This window comes from Cebus imitator, unplaced genomic scaffold (genome assembly GCF_001604975.1).
Source record: "Cebus imitator isolate Cc_AM_T3 unplaced genomic scaffold, Cebus_imitator-1.0 Scaffold219, whole genome shotgun sequence".
NCBI lineage: Eukaryota > Metazoa > Chordata > Mammalia > Primates > Cebidae > Cebus > Cebus imitator.
The window spans coordinates 2420280-2435872 of NW_016107534.1; the positions used below are offsets into that span (position 1 = coordinate 2420280).

Consider the following 15593-nt stretch of genomic DNA (forward strand, 5'->3'; position numbering starts at 1 on the left):
CTTCTCAATTCAGGTGGCAGTGTGCACCGCCCCACCCACCACCAAGTGAGCTGAGGCACCTTGTCACAGGGCTGGCCCCAGTGCTGGGGGCTGAGGGCCATCCCTGAGGCTTTGCCTTGCATCTTCCATGACCTCACGCTTGCTGCCACCTGAGTTTGCAGGGCAAGAAGCTCCACCCTCCTCTCCCCAAGGAGGAGACCCAATGCTGTCACCCCATGCTGTCGCCTGAGGCACTTTTGCTTGAGGAGTCTTTAGAAGTTTCTGCTTTCACCCTGTCAGTCTGTTCCCAATTCATCAGCACTGCTGAGGGGCCACCTTCCCCCACAGCCAAGGGAGCAGGGTGGGGCTGAGATGGGAGCTCTCAACAGCTCGCAGGCTCAGGGCCCACAGCCCATAGCCCACCCAGGAACCAGCACAGAGGGCTGGTCTGTGTTAAAAAGCCCAGTGCCGGGAAAGGAGGGAGCTGGCAGGAAGAGGGAAGGGCCCCTGCATGGAGCCTTGTAAGCAGCAACGTTAAACAGGATTTAGAAAGAAAAGCAGGGATTCAGGAGGCAGGGGTGCCTGCTGGTGGGGAGGAGGGGGCAGACTCCCGAGTCGGGAGGGCTCTGCTGCAGCTCACTGAAGTTAGTGCTGACAGTCTCATCTATCCTCAGAGCTGCAAGCATCCCAGAAGGGCTGGGAGCCCAGGTGTCAATAGGAGTGACTGGATAAGTAGATACCAGGGAACTTCCAGCTCTGGAGGCCCAGGGGGAAAGCCTCAGGCTCATCAGGACACAGGCTTGGCATTTATGGCTATCCCCGCCCTTTCACAGGGAAGCCCACACGCTAGAGACGCGCTTCCCCACGTGGGCAGGGAGGCCCTTGGGGGATTAGGGTCTCTCTCCTGCCTAGAGGCAAAGCTGTGGGTTAAAGTCCTGCTGCCTGCCTCCTCCCCTCTGTCCGGCCAGGGCTTAGGGGACTGGATGCAGCAGCGGGTACAGGTTTCTGGGGATGGGAGCAGGTGTTAGGGTATCGGGAGCCTGGAAGGTAAGAAGGGGTCAGGAGCTATTTGGGTCAGAGCCCAGCCCCAGACCGGGGCCCACAAGCCCAGCCATAGAAGGCACTGCTTGGTGTAGGATGGTGGAAAGCTTGGGCCTGGGAGATGTCTCAGTCAGTCCCCCATAGCCACTCCTTCTAGTGGAAGCACACGCTCATGCCACGTTAAAGGCAGAAGTGTGGAGTCTGGGTTGAGCCAAGGTGGTTCCAGATTTCCAGCTTTCCTGCCCTTCTGCTGGGTCCCGAAGCTCCCTAGGAGTCTGCTTTCAGCTGAGAGAGAAGAAAAGGGGACCCAGAAAAGTCTGACCAAGGTCAGACAGCATGTTCAACAACAATAGGGATATGAGGCCTCATTCCCAACCCCCACCACCAATAAATAGCTTTTTCCTCCTGGTTGGTGGCGTTTTCTCAGGGATACTAGTCAATGCCAAAATGCCCCTGGAAGAGCTCCAGAACCAGGTTGCCTGTGTTTGAATCCTCATTTCACTACTTCTAGCTGCAAGCCTGTGTAACTCAGTTTCCCCATTTGTAAAACACGGATAATATCAAGACCTACTCAAAGGGTTGTTGTAAGGTCTACATGAATTAATATTAGGAGAATGTTTAGAATGCTACCTGGCACCTAATAAGCACATAAGTATTGGGCAAATACTTTTAATCATCCTTGTTCCCATGTGTGTCTGTGGGACCCCACGCGTGATCCATTCCCTGCCCTCTCTCACTACCCTCTTCCTGCTGCTCAGCTGGAAAGCCACCTCCCCCCTCCTCCCTGCTGTGACAGGCCTCACCATTTGGATAATCTCCTGGCCGCAGGATTGGACTTGACACACTGTCACCTCAAATCAGCTTCTGGACTACTGCAGCCCTGACAGCACAGGGCTCGGGGAAGGAAGGGAGACAGGGGAAGGGTGGAGAGCACATGGCCCAGCTTCTGAGCTGAGGTCAGAGCAACCTGCTGGAGGTGAGGAGGATGGAGAAAGGGAAAGTTGTTGAGCAGAGGCATTCTTGGTGAGCCCTCCCCTGGCCTCAGGCTGCAGCTTGGACTGCCTTAGGAGCGCCAGGGGCCTTGTGACAGCAGGAGGTCCTGCAGAATTCAGAGGTGCCCTACAGCAGGCCACAGGGAAGGGAGAACCGTAGCACTCAAGGTGCGAGTGTGAGGAGCCAGGTGTGAGAAGCGCGAGAACAGGGCTGTCACACTCGGACGTGCATGAGATGGCCTGGGAGTCTGCTGTTGCTCTTTTTTACTCTCTGTGGGATGTTCAGAACAGATTGTAATTTGCTAGGCCTGGGGTGGGACCTGGGGCCTGCATTTTTAATAAATTCCCTTGTTGCTTCTGCTGCCTGCCAGAATTTGAGAACTGCTGGATCAGAACTTTAGAGGGCCCACCTTTCCCCTCTGAGATAGGGGGCTTCAGGGGCTCAGCTGGTGTGAATTGAGTGCCCCACAGTGACCCCACGGTCACTCACCCAGGGGTGATCCCATTTGCCCAAAGCCCCTTTCCCAGTGTCTTCTATGACTTCACTTCCTCGCTTTCCTCTAACCTCTGCCACCTGAACATGCAGGTCTGGGCCCACTATGAGGAGCAGCCCGTGGAGGAGGTGATGCCAGTGCTGGAGGAGAAGGAGCGATCCGCCAGCTACAAGCCCGTGTTTGTGACCGAGATCACTGACGACCTGCACTTCTATGTGCAGGATGTTGAGACTGGTAAGTGCTCAGGCCGCTGGCTCGTGGTTCTTGGCTGGGTCCAAATGGCGATGCCTGGGGTGGTAGGAACACAACCCAAGCAGCCCAGGAGCCTTCCCTGAAGAGCTCACGCTCTCGCCGCCCGTCTCCCCGCCTCGTCCCACTGCTCTCTGAGCTTGGGGTCATTTCAGGAACTCTCACGTGAGCTCTGGCGTGGGCTCAGGCATGGAGGCACTGCCGGGCAGGTCCTCTGAGAGCAGGTTTATCTGGGTGGCGCTCTGAGACTCTTAGGGGATTGTTTATTCCCACACACCCCTGGCTACACTGGGCAGGAGGATTTGTAGCCCCCAGAGTCTGTCACGTCCCAGCCAGGCATCATCAGCCCCTTTCCCTCTGGGGAAGCAAGGAGTGGCTCTGGGTTTTTCTCTGCTGGGGTTTCTCCTTTAGAGGTTAACATAGCCCTGCATGAAGTTTCCATGGAAACAGGCAGCGCTCCAGGGAAACACATCCCTGGGCAGTCTCTGAAGGGCCTTCTCCTCCTCCCATCCTGAGTGCTGTGCACTGCGGCCAGGGTCCCCTAGACAGAGACCTGCGGTTTCTGAGGCCAGCCGGCAGGAGAGAGCTCTGGCAGCCACTGGCCCGACTCCGCCTCGCCTGCTTCCTCTCTCCACCCTGATGCCTCTTCTCAACTGTGCAGGGCAACAGTTGAGTTGGGGGCAGAAGGAAAAGCTCTTAGAGCTGCCTCTGGGCCCCAGGAAACAAATCATGGCCGAGGTGGGCAGAGGGGGCTGGAAATGTCATTGGCACTCAGGCAGTCCTCCAGATGGCAGGACGCAGCTCTGCCCACCTCCCCGGCCCACCCCAGGCCCACTCCAGGTTGCCCCATCTCAGCCACTTCCCTCTAATGCTGTTTCCCAGGCAGCCGCCTCTGTGGCAATGTCATTTTACCAGGAAAAACTTGACCATTCCTGGCCCTGGGCTGGCTGTGCATGGAAAGGAAAAACGCAAGGGGGAGGGGTAGAGACGGAGCCGATGAGCCCTCGGGATTAGGTTCTCTTGAGGTCAGCCCACAGTCCTGCTGAAAGCTGCTCTAGCAGTTGCCTTGGGAATGAACCGGGCAGTGGCCAGCCTCTAGGGCTGGGTCATGTGACAGGGAAGGAGTCTTATAGTGGTGGTCTAGGTAGGAACAAGAGCTGTTTTGGGCAGAGAGCCCGCTAGAATCCACCACCCCCAAACCCTGCCAGCCCCCCAGAGAACTTGAGCAAAAGGATGCAGTCACTCCCAGGTAGGCCCCCCCGTAGCAGCTCAGTCCTGCTGGGGAGGGCCCGCCTTGACTCAGAACAGGGCACTGAAGTCTTCAGGGAGCAGAAATCTGAGGCAGAAAACAAGGGAAGAAAGAAAACTAGAGAAAACCATGTGTCCTTAGAATGCTGGAAGAGAAGGGAGTGAGGCCCTCCTGGCGGGCCACCTGGGGATTTGTGGTGGGCTCCAGAGAGGAAGGCCTCTGCCCTCAGGTGGTTCCATGGTATCCATGGAGATAAACCTCAGGATCCACAGCTCCCCTCTGCTGAAACCTTCATCCCCTCTCGGGGCATCCTTTCACCCTGTCTCCCTTCTTTCAATTAAAGTCTGTCTTTGAGAAGGATCTGACGAAAACATTGCCATTAGCTGCAAATGACCAGCGAGGCTCTGTAAGGACCTCCCAGACGGCTTTGCCTGCTGGCGGGAGGAGAAAGCCTGCTTCTGTTGCCTTGGAGCAAAAAAATTAAAGTAGACCAAGTTAGGGAGGAAGCTGTCTGTCAAGGCTTCTTAGTCCCTGGAATTTTACTGTCTGTGGCAAGGTGCACTGTCTAAGGAGAATTATGGAGGACTGGCCATTGGGTAGCAGGAGGGGCAGCTGCCACCTGCAGGCCTCTGTCCTGCGGATGCTGGGCCAGTGGCCTGTGCAGCAGCCTGAGAGTGGACACACATCCCTGCATGCTTATGCAGAGTTTATTTTCAATGCAGCTGAATTATTAACCACCCTGTATGCATCGGGGATTCTACCAGGCCTTGCGCAAGTAAACAGAAACAAGTGAGCTATGGTCTATGCCCTGAAGGAGCTCACAGTGCAGTGGCAGGGAACTTACAAGGCTGACTGTGGCAAGTGTAACAACAGACATATGTCACGCCTTGGGCCCTGAAGATAAAGAGAAGAGTCCCACACTTAGACCACACATCCACAGTCACCCTTCTTGCTTCTGAGAGGGAAGGGGCAAGAAGGGTCTGAGACTGAGCTAGAATCAGGGCCAGAGGAGATATAAAAGGGGCAGCCACAGTGGACTCAAGCCTCCCAGAGTTAGGGTGGGAGGATGCTGCAAAGAGCCAGGGAGAGAAACTGAGGAAGCCTAGGTTCCTCAGCCTGTTGTAAGGCAAAAGCAGCAGATAAGCAGAAGGACCGCTGACCCAGTGTCAGAATGCTTAGGGAGAGACAAGGTGGGAACCCCTCCTCCAGTGGAGCAGGGGCCCCGAGTGGCGGCGTGGGACAGTAGAGCCCCAGCCCAGCGGCACTGGAAGTCCTGTTCAGCATGTATCTTGCAGGGTGACAAGAGTCACAGTGACCAGGTTTGAATAATACTGAGGCTGTAGGCCCGGATCCCAGAATGACTCCCCCATCTTCCATGGCTTAAATTCTGGAGCCTTTGTCCACTGTGGTATGGGGCCCATCTTTCATCCCTACTTTTGCCCCCTGGGAAGCAGTGGATAGTGGCTACTGTCAGTTACCACCTCTGTGGCCCAGGCCGGGAGCTGGCGCTGTAAGAATGGAGTACGGGCTGGCCAGCTCTCACCCTGGAGCAGGCTGTTTGGCGTTGGCCTTGCTCCCTGTCTCCTTGCTTTCTCCACCTCCTTAATCAAAGCTCAGACACATCCCAGGGTCTCCCACAGCCTGGGCTAGTCGACTGGAGAGCTGAGATGGCAAGGCTGTGTGTGCCTTCAAGGCCCGACGTGTCAGCAAGTCACCAGCTCCACTGCTGAAGACAGATGGCACGAATCCTCTGGAGTGAGGACCAAGAGGGCTTCCCTGCTTGGGTTGGGGACAGAGCCAGTGCTGCAGTGCCCCCCAGAATTTCACATTGAGCTCCCTCCCCAAGCTCTCCCAGAAATGAGGCTTCGAGGAACCCAGCACCCAGGTCTTACTGCGTCTTCCTCCCTGGCAGGCACCCAGTTGGAGAAGCTGATGGAGAACATGCGCAATGACATTGCCAGCCACCCCCCTGTAGAGGGCTCCTATGCCCCCCGCAGGGGAGAGTTCTGCATTGCCAAATTTGTAGATGGAGAATGGTAAGCCACTTGGAAAAGCAGGGCAGAGTCTCAAGCAAGAGCGATAGCAGGGCTGTCCACAGGCCCCGGGCCTTAGCAGTCTGGTTTCCCCAACTGGTTATTGACTGACCCAGCAGCTCTCCCAGGTGTCCCTCTTCATTGCCTACAGCCCATCTGGGGCCTGTCTCTGGCCTGTGCACCCCCTGCAGTCCAACCAGGCAGAAGTGGCTCCTTTCTTCTCTCCTCGGGGATTCCAGGGTTGGAGCCCTGGCTGACTGGCTGGGCTCTCCAGCACACCCCTCACCCCGCCCGGGAAGAATGATGTCACAGGGGCTGAGGTGGAGGCTGGACCACAGTAAGCCCAGAGCAGCTGCCCGACCCTCCTCCCCAGCTGTCTGGGACATGAGCAGCAGTGCTCACAGGCCGGAAGAAGGTCGCTGACGTGTGATCTACCAAGGGAGGGCCCATGGCCTTCCCAGGGTGACGAAGTGACTTGGATGTGTTCCCTGCTGCGGCCTCCCAGACAGATCTGCCGGCTAATTACAGCTGCTGTTTAGTGCGCTGAGTTTAAACAGCAGACATCAATCTAGTCATTAGTCTTGTTGCTTTATGCCCCAAGGACACATTAATCTGCTCCACATGCTCCTTTCTCCCTCTTCTGCTCCCAGCTATGCTCTGATTCCATTAGGTGGTGGCCACAGTGCCCGAGGCTGAGCCTAGATGGAGTGCAGTAACTGTCCCCTGTGACACCCGTTGAACCCGGGCAGTGAAATACCGTGCCCCTGCCCTGCCATTGCTGAAGCTCTGGGAGCCCAGACTCCTCAGGGCTGTGTCTTGAGCTCTGCCCATGATGCCATTGCAGGTACCGTGCCCGAGTAGAGAAAATCGAGTCTCCTGCCAAAGTACACGTCTTCTACATTGACTACGGCAACGTGAGTGTCAGGGACCAGGGTGTTGGAAGGGCCATCAAACACAGCAGCCCCCTGGATCAAAGCCATCTGATCTCTCCAAGGTCCCTCTGAGCTTACTGATAGAACAATGAGTAATGGGGCATCTGTGCCGTGCGGGTAACAGGCCACGCCCCTGAGTGACCCGGCAAAACTGGTGTCTATGGCCAGCGGCTGCAAACACTGATAGGTCTCACATCCAGACCCCAAGGGTGAGGAACCCACAGTTCTCTTCTGCCTGAGGTCTCTGTAGAATGGGGCAGCTCCTCTGTGGCACATGGAGGCGCTTTACACCCACAGCTCCGGGTGTTCAGGCCAAACTGGGTGTTTGTTCCACGTGCTAATCCCCAGCACATCGCCAAACTCAGGCTTGCTGAGAAGGGACAATCACAGATGACAGTGACTAACTAGCACCCTGGGGAGAAAAGTCGCTCCAGCCGGGCCTGGGAGTCTGCTGACAACTCCTGGGAGATTCCCTTTAGGAACAGCAGCCAGCTGGTGAGAAAGGTGTCGTTCAGGAGGGCGACTCTCCCGAGTCATGGCTCTGCTTGTCTGCATTCCTCCCATACCTTCCTCAAGGACTAGGACTGAGGATCTGTTAGTAGAGAGCCCAGAGCTGGGCCATGCTCCCAGCCCATCTCCTTGAATACACAAAGGAAGAGGTCCTGCCAGACGAGTGCCAACCCACATGCCTGGGCCGGAACCACAGGCAGGCCCGCTGACCGCGGGAATTGTTGTGTTGGTGTGCTCTCCCATCGAGCAGCTGCAGCACCCCCTGGCCTGTGGGAACGTAGTCAGGGAACCCATGTCACAGCCTGAAGGGCATTGGGAAGAAATGGAAAAGCGATTAGAGTGCAGTTCTACTGTGATTGTTTTCATGGGAACCACTAGGTGTGCCAGCCCCAGGCCCAGAGTGAGAGGGTGTGAGCCACAGCTCCCCACTGCTGCTGGTACCAGCAGGGCACGTTCCCCCGAGGCCTCACCCACTGGGGAGCCTTTGTACATGGCAAAGTGGAACCAAGTAATGAGATGAACAGGGTGGCCCCAAGTTAGCATTCCCAGAGGCCTGGCCGCAGAGAGCTGTCCTGTGAGAGCAAGGGGGCAGCAAGTATGTGACATGTTGGCCTGCTGCTTCCTCTGCAGAGAGAGATCCTGCCGTCCACCCGCCTGGGTACCCTACCACCTGCCTTCAGCACTCGGGTGCTGCCAGCTCAAGCCACAGAGTATGCCTTCGCCTTCATCCAAGTGCCCCAAGATGTGAGTCTGGCGTCTTCCTCCTTCTAAAGGGGACTGTCCACTGACACTCAGCTGCTGCTGCAGCCCTCGTGGCTGACAGGAAAAGTTGGAAACCGATGATCTGTTAGTAATAGGACTCAAGAAATGGGAAGTTGAGGAAGATGTTGCTGAGAAGGTAGCATTTGGGCATTCCAGCTAGTTTGTAGAAGTGAGTAGGCCTGGTGGCCACGGTGCGTTTGGACAAAGTCTAGACCACCACAGCTAGATCCCAGCGGACTTTCGGGCCGTGGCAGGAGGTAAGACAGGGAGGGCCTTGGTGTCATGGGCTTGTCTACCCTGGCAAGGAGTTTATTTTTTGTGCTGTATAAGCAGGAAGGAAATGTGGCACCATTTCCGGGAGGAGTGTGACATGGTCCATTATGTTTCTGAAAGTTAGTTCTGATGGCACAGCGATCAGAGGGACTGGGAGGAACGGGTGGGAGACAGTTGCAGCAGTCCGTGCTAGAGACTAACATGGCGCTGGATTTCTTATGTGTGGATGTGTTGCTGCTGGCCAAGAAGAAGGAGAGGAGCAAATTTGACCAGTGGGACCTCCAGGCAGCCGTACAGTTTTCAGTTAGGGAGTGAGATGAGACCTGGAATAGTGTAGTTAAACCAAGGCAGTGTACAGGATTGCCCAGACTGGGTGTGTGGAAGGTGAGATGAGGAGGAGAGAGGGTGTTAGAAGTACTGGGGTCCCACCACCTGAGAACAGGAGCCTAGAGACAGCAAGTGCAGCCAGAGAGGAGAGAACCCATGCGTAGGGTCATAGATATCCTCCATTCCCAAGCAGAAAGCCAGTGTGCAATGCCCAGATCCCCAGGGAGCTCAGGCAGGTTGAAGCTCCCCAGCGGCTGCCCTTGACTTTAGCTTTGAGGAAGTGCCTGGTACCTAGAGTGAGAGCTGCGTGAACACCATGGTTGGCACTGTCACCAGATAAAGGGTACAAATGAAGAATAAGCAGATTTACTCTCTGCTGCCAGGCGCAGTGGCTCATGCCTGTAATCGCAAAACTTCAGGAGGCTGAGGTAGGTAGATCCCGAGGTCAGGAGATTGAGACCATCCTGGCCAACATGGTGAAACCCTATCTTTAAAAAAATTTTTTTCAAATTTACTCTCTGTCTTTTCACAAAGTTGCTGAAGGGCACGAGAGAAACAACAGAAGATGCTGAAGGCAAGCATCACAAAACAGATCAGTGAAGACAGACACATGGGATCAGGTGCAGTGGCTCACGCCTGTAATCCCAGCATAGGAGGCCAAGCAGGGAGGATTGCTTGAGGCCAGGAGTTCAAAACCAGCCTGGGCAACATAGCAAGACCCTGTCTCTAAATAATAATAATAATAAGCTGGGTGTGGTGGCACGTGCCTGTAGTCCCAGCTATTCAGGAGACTAAGGTGAGAGGATTGCCGGAGCCCGGGAGTTCAAGGCTTCAGTCAGATGATGGCGCCACCGCACTCTGGCCAGTCCCTACCTCTTTTGGGTTTTTTTCTTTTCTCTTTTTTTTTTTTTTTTTTTTTCGGAGGTGGAGACTCGCTGTCACCCAGGTTGGAGTGCAGTGGTGTGATCTCAGCTCATTGCAGCCTCCACCTCCCAGGTTCAAGCAAGTCTTGTGCCTCAGTTTCCCAAGTAGCTGGGGTTGATTATAGGCTCCCTTCCACCCTCTCCCCTTCCTTCCCTCCCTCCCACCACCACGCCCAGCTGATTTTTGTATTTTTGGTAGAGATGGGATTTCACTATGTTAGCCAGACTGTTCTCAAACTCCTGGCCTCAAGTAATCCACCCACTTCAGCCTCCCGAAGTGCTGGGATTACAGGCGTGAGTCACTGCACCTGGCCAACCTCACTAGGGTTCTCAGGGGAGTTGAAAACACCTGGCAGAGGAGGCCCCTGCTGGCCAGACTTTCTTGGGAGTCCATGGACAAGAGCTGGGGCCCAAGTGGCTGTTCTCTGGCTTGCTCTGACCTGAGTGTGTCTCTGATCCAGGAAGATGCCCGCACGGATGCCGTGGACAGTGTGGTTCGGGATATCCAGAACACTCAGTGCCTGCTCAACGTGGAACACCTGAGTGCCGGCTGCCCCCATGTCACCCTGCAGTTTGCAGATTCCAAGGGCGATGTGGGGCTGGGCTTGGTGAAGGAGGGACTGGTCATGGTGGAGGTGCGCAAGGAGAAGCAGTTCCAGAAAGTGGTACGTGATGTAGAGAGGTGGCCCCAGCATTGCGCTACCACCCTCACCGAGGAGGGGACCGCACCGTGAGCCAGGAAGGGAGCAGGGAATCCACCATCCTGCTGTTTCTGCTGGGGAAAGAGAATGGATTTGGGTTTGTTGGGGTTTTTTTGTTTTTGTTTTTGTTTTAAAGCTAATTACATCCCAAATTAATTGGCTGCGGGTTTGGCTGAGAATGCAGCGGCAAACTAGACCGGAAAGTTTCCTTCCCCATGTACCCCCAGGTAACGGGCAAGAAAGCTTTGCCAGGGGTAGTGTGGAGAGGGTCAAAGCCTGTCCCTCCCGCTCTGCCAGTTTCACTCTTCAACAGACAACTTCCAAGTCCATAACCAACTCCTGGTACCCAGTGCCACCCCGAGCCAGAGCTGTCGAGGAGGAGGCACCAAAGGGCCCAGGGGAACTCTGCCACACAACCCTCTGGCTGTTTGGAAAGCCCCTTGGACTTGGAATCCTGGCTCCACCGTCCTGAGAGGAGAAGCCAGCTCCTGAGCCCCCTCACCCTGCTCATGAACTGAGGGAGCACTGGATACCTTGCCACTTCTCAGGGCTGATCATGACGATCAATGCACTCGTAACTGGGAAATACCTTGCACTGCGCGGCCATTGGTGATTAGCTTTGGGCTCTGGATACAAGGTAGCCCCTTCCATTCAACGCTGTACATTTCTGAGTCCCTCCCTACCCTCTCACCAAGCAGCCACTGAGGCCCTATTGCAGAACAGCCCTGCTTCCCAGCTGGGCTGAATCAGTAAACCATCCAAGTGGGCCAGGTCGGGGGAAACTTAATGTCTCTGCAGAAAATTCCTTTTGCCCCAGTCCCTGAGAGAAACACCTAACGTGTGTTCGCTTATCTATTCGTGCTATCAGTAGACATTTATTGAGGGCCTATGGTATGTGAGTGAGCAAGAGACAGCACCCCTGCCCTGAGGAGCTTACATTCAAGCATGAGCAGACAACAATTAAAATGGAAATAATAAGTAAATTAAATAGGATATTAGAAGATGATACCTGCAGTGAAAAAATAGAAGTGGAATCCAGGGAGTCAGGAATGGGAGGGGAAAGTTGTGTGTTTATTGTTCTCGTTTGGTTTGGTTTGAGACAAGGTCTGGAGTACAGTGTCGCAATCACGGCTGACTGCAGCTTCGAACCCCCTGGCTCAGGTGATCCTCCCGCCAAAGCCTGCTGAGTCACTGGGACTACAGGCATGTGTGGGCCACCATGCTTGGCTAAATTTTTTTATTTTTTTGTAGAGATGGAGTCAGGCTGGTCTTGAACTCCTAGGCTTAAGAGATCTTCCTGCCTTGGCCTCCCAAAGTGCTGGGATTATAGGCCTGAGCCACCACACCTGACCTAGGTTGTAATTTTAAATGGGGCTGCCTGAGACTTCATTAAGAAGGAGATACTTTACCACAGACCTGAAGCAGATGGGAGAGGGAGCCAGGACAACATGATGGGAAGAGCGTTCCAAGCAGATGGAAGAACCAGTGCAGAGTTAAGGGAATAGCCAGGAGATGAATGTGATTGCATTTTACATTTTACCCTGAGGGAACTAAGGCTCCATTGGAGAGGCTCGAGCAAGGAGAGATGCGGCCCGACCTAAGCATTCTGCAGGGTCATGCTGGCTAATCATTTGAGGGCACCCTGACCACTCCCTTTCCTCTCTTGTCCTCCAGATCACAGAATACCTGAATGCCCAGGAGTCAGCCAAGAGCGCCAGGGTGAGTTCTTGCCTTGGGAGCCCCCAGAGGCTACCGAGTTGAGGATTTTGGCCCTCTGAGTTCCAGTGGGTCCCGTACCCCTGAAGAGCTATTTTCTGTTTTTTCTTACAGCTGAACCTGTGGCGCTATGGAGACTTTCGAGCTGATGATGCGGATGAGTTTGGCTACAGCCGCTAAGGAGGCGATCGGGTTTGGCCCCCAGCACCGCTCACGCCAGTCCCTCTTCCTCTGCCGGGAGGGTGTTTCCAACTCCACACCCCAGAGAGGGGGTGTAGATTGGGTCCAGCTTTGCTTCAGTGTGTGGAAATGTCTTGTAGGGTGGCATCAGTGCTGGGGGTGGGGTGGGGGACCCCAAGGCTTTCTGGGGCAGACCCTTGTTCTCTGGGTTGATGGGCACTGCTATCCACAGTCTCTCCCGGTTGGTTTTATTTGGAGGTTTGTGGTTTTTCTTTTTTTTTTTAAAGTCCTCAAATCAGGAAGAAGCATCAAAGACTACGTCCTGGTGGAGGGAGTCATCCTAACACCCGGGCCGCTGCTGGCTGGCACCTGCCTCTGTCCCAGACTGCCCTTCTTCCCAGCTCTCTGTCCAACTGTTGATTACGTGATTTTTCAGATGCGTCCATTCTCAAATGCCAGTGTGTCCACATCTTCGCCCTGGCCAGCCCATTCTGTATTTAAAGCTTTTGAGGCCCAATAAAATAGTATGTGCTGTCTGCAGCCCTTATTGGTCACAGTGGGGTCCAGAGCATGGAGTCTTGGCAGCTTCAGCCAGGAGGAGACCTGGACACTTGAATGACCCCCAAGATAGTCATCCAAATGCCTGGCCACTCTTCCTAAAATAAAGCCAACTGGGGAAAGTAAGGCAGATCTTCAGCATCTGAGCAAGCAACTCCTGGACCTACACTTGGCACCATGGCCATCATATAGGAGGCTAGAGGTCTTTTCTGACTCATTGCACATGGCTGTTCTCAAGGACCTTAGAGAGTTAGAGCAGCTTGGCCAGCAGCACCCAGGACCATTCACCCACTGTGAATTGCTGGGTCCCGCCTTAGGCAGACCCTGCCAGATCCCCAAGAAAGGATCCAAAAGGGAATCGGCTGAGAGAAATTACTTCCCTAATTCCTGCTGTGGCCGGGATAGAGTGGATTAGAGTGCAGGCCCCCTGGTTCCTCCCTGGAGCACAGAGCTAGGAGGACCGCCTTCTCCGAGAAGGACCCAGGTCCCAGGTGAGAGGCCTAACTGTGCCAGGTTAGCCATTGCTCCTGTCTAACTTGATAAGCTCTCCCCAAAGGTCCTGAGGTAGAACTGGCCCCAGAGCTCAGACTCCTCAGGCTGCATATAGCCTGTGGGGGAGGAGCCACTGTGGTGTGAGGCCAGGAACCCTAGGGAGAGAGTCAAGTGTGCGAGTCCCCACTTTCCACACCCACGGTGTCCACGCCTCATTATTTCTCCACTGACAGCATCACCTGCGTGCCCCTGCCCCTTCCTGGCACATGCTCTGGTAAAATTTGGCATCATGTCTGCCTGACGGCCCCACATTCCACCAATATTCTGATCTGGGTTGATGCTCTAAGCTGCCATATAATTGCTCCTTTGGTCTTTGGGGATACAGGGAGAGTCAGTGGAGGTGGCAGGGCCTGGCTGGCCAGATCTCATTCCTAAGTCGGAGGTCCTGCCATAACACACACTTGTCCTGGCCAGGGCTCTTACGGGTTTCTCATGTGTGTTTCTTACACTCAAGGTGCACTGTAGTTAAGAGAGGTGAGAGTGAGAGGAACCAGGGAGGAGCCATGGGGAGAAATAAGAGTCAATTCAACTCCAGAAACCACTAGTTTCCCTTGGCCATCTTGGGGACTCACAGTTTCTATTTGCAGTGCCTCCAGCCTAGCCAGAGCAAGTGCTTATATACTCCCTGAATCAGACCCCTTATGGTCCAGTAACTGTGCTTCTGTTGACTGTGTGCAGCCCCTTAGGGGGCCCAGCAAATTAGGAGGGGTGTGGATGTTGACTTGGTGTGAGCCTCTCCATCATCTCTGCTCCTGGAGAAGCTGTCCTGCATCTGGCAGACAAGCACACTCTCACCATGGTCTCTGATTTTATTTTTATCTATCAAAAGAGAATGCCCATCTCACTTATTTCTTGACCTCTAAGGTGCCTCTGGTAGGGTGAGATGTGTATTCACAATGAACACAGTCGGCAGAGGGGCAAGATGCTAGCCCAGTCTTTTGTGAAAGGGTCTGAAATCATCTCACGGCCTTCACAGTTGCCTTGGTTACATCTGTGCCCAAGGATAAACTCTCCTTAGTTTTCCAATTGAAATTTTGCCTGCGCCTTCCCTTTTCTGATTTTCTTTCTCTTCCAAGGCTGGTTTAGACAAAGGTCAGATCAGTCACCAGGCAGGAAGGCACTACCGTGGCTTTTCTGGTTTTGGCCCTGACTTGGTGTTTCTCTCTATATAACATCTGCTAAGTTCCTGAATGTGACCTGGATAGGGCTGGGGCCAAGGTGAGGCAAGCCACGCGCCGAGGGTGCAGATTTGAAGGAGGCACTCAGAGTACGCACACAGCGGCATGTTCTGTTTTCATGTGTAGCTGTCCACTCAGCACCAGCTCGTGTACCAGTAACACAGAAAAAGCTCTCCACAGGTTCCTCTCCCTCCCTGAGTTATAAAACTTGCACCTTGGCCTCAGGATCGTGGGTTCTGCTTCTCCATCCACCTTTCCTGTTGAATAGTGAAGTCTCTTGAGCACCTATTATCCACCCATTTAGGCATCCTCCAAACAGGGATTAGGACCCAGTTAGTGCCAAGCACAGTGTTGGGTCCAATGAGTGCCAAGGTCATCTCTCTGGGCTCTCAAGGAGGCAGCAGTGCCATGCTATCTATAACAAGCCACAGCAGTGGTCGGTGTCCTGGAACTTTAAGGGACAGAGGCCTTGGCCCAGGTGGCTGGGAAGTTTCCCAGAGGAACGGAGAAGAGCTGGGGCTAGCAGGCGTCAGGAAAGCATCACTTATGTCTGGGCAGGTTGAGGAGGCTCCTGGTCTCTGAGGGTGGATGCAGCAGAGACCAGGGCTCAGGAAAGCCTCCAGGGAAGCACTGGTGCCTGGGACTCCTCCGCAGCGAACTTGTCTCCCTCCCCTGGCTAGTGTGTAGGATCAGCAGGGAAGGCGGGCAGTGGAGAGAAGGGCTCCCGTGACTGCCTCCATTTTATTTATTGGTTTGATTATTTCTGCATCCTGGGGAGAGAGAGTCAATGGACCCCTTTTTTTTTTTTTTTTTTTTTTTGCATTAGCCCATGTTGGGAAGCAATGGGGATGGGCCAGAAAGCTGGTGCGTCAAGAGTGGTTATTGATGTCCTAATTACAAGAGGATGCTAATTTAATTTGAACCTAATTACAGTGCACTACCCT

The 15593-nt window shown here is 54.4% G+C and overlaps 1 protein-coding gene across 2 annotated transcripts in view; it reads left to right on the top strand.

Moving 5' to 3' along the window:
* Positions 1-15593, top strand: part of SND1 (staphylococcal nuclease and tudor domain containing 1) — a 459246-nt gene that overhangs the window by 429816 nt on the left and 13837 nt on the right. The window contains exons 18-24 of one of the 2 annotated variants that reach the window (XR_005203511.1): positions 2599-2740; positions 5917-6040; positions 6882-6951; positions 8110-8223; positions 10226-10429; positions 12140-12184; positions 12296-12626. Coding sequence is in view for 1 of the 2 variants with exons in the window: in XM_017549554.2 (XP_017405043.1) it covers positions 2599-2740; positions 5917-6040; positions 6882-6951; positions 8110-8223; positions 10226-10429; positions 12140-12184; positions 12296-12361 (765 nt within the window). In the remaining variant the exon portion in view is untranslated. Of the gene's footprint in view, positions 1-2598; positions 2741-5916; positions 6041-6881; positions 6952-8109; positions 8224-10225; positions 10430-12139; positions 12185-12295; positions 12916-15593 lie in introns of those variants that run through there. The other variant, XM_017549554.2, reaches the window with a different exon arrangement.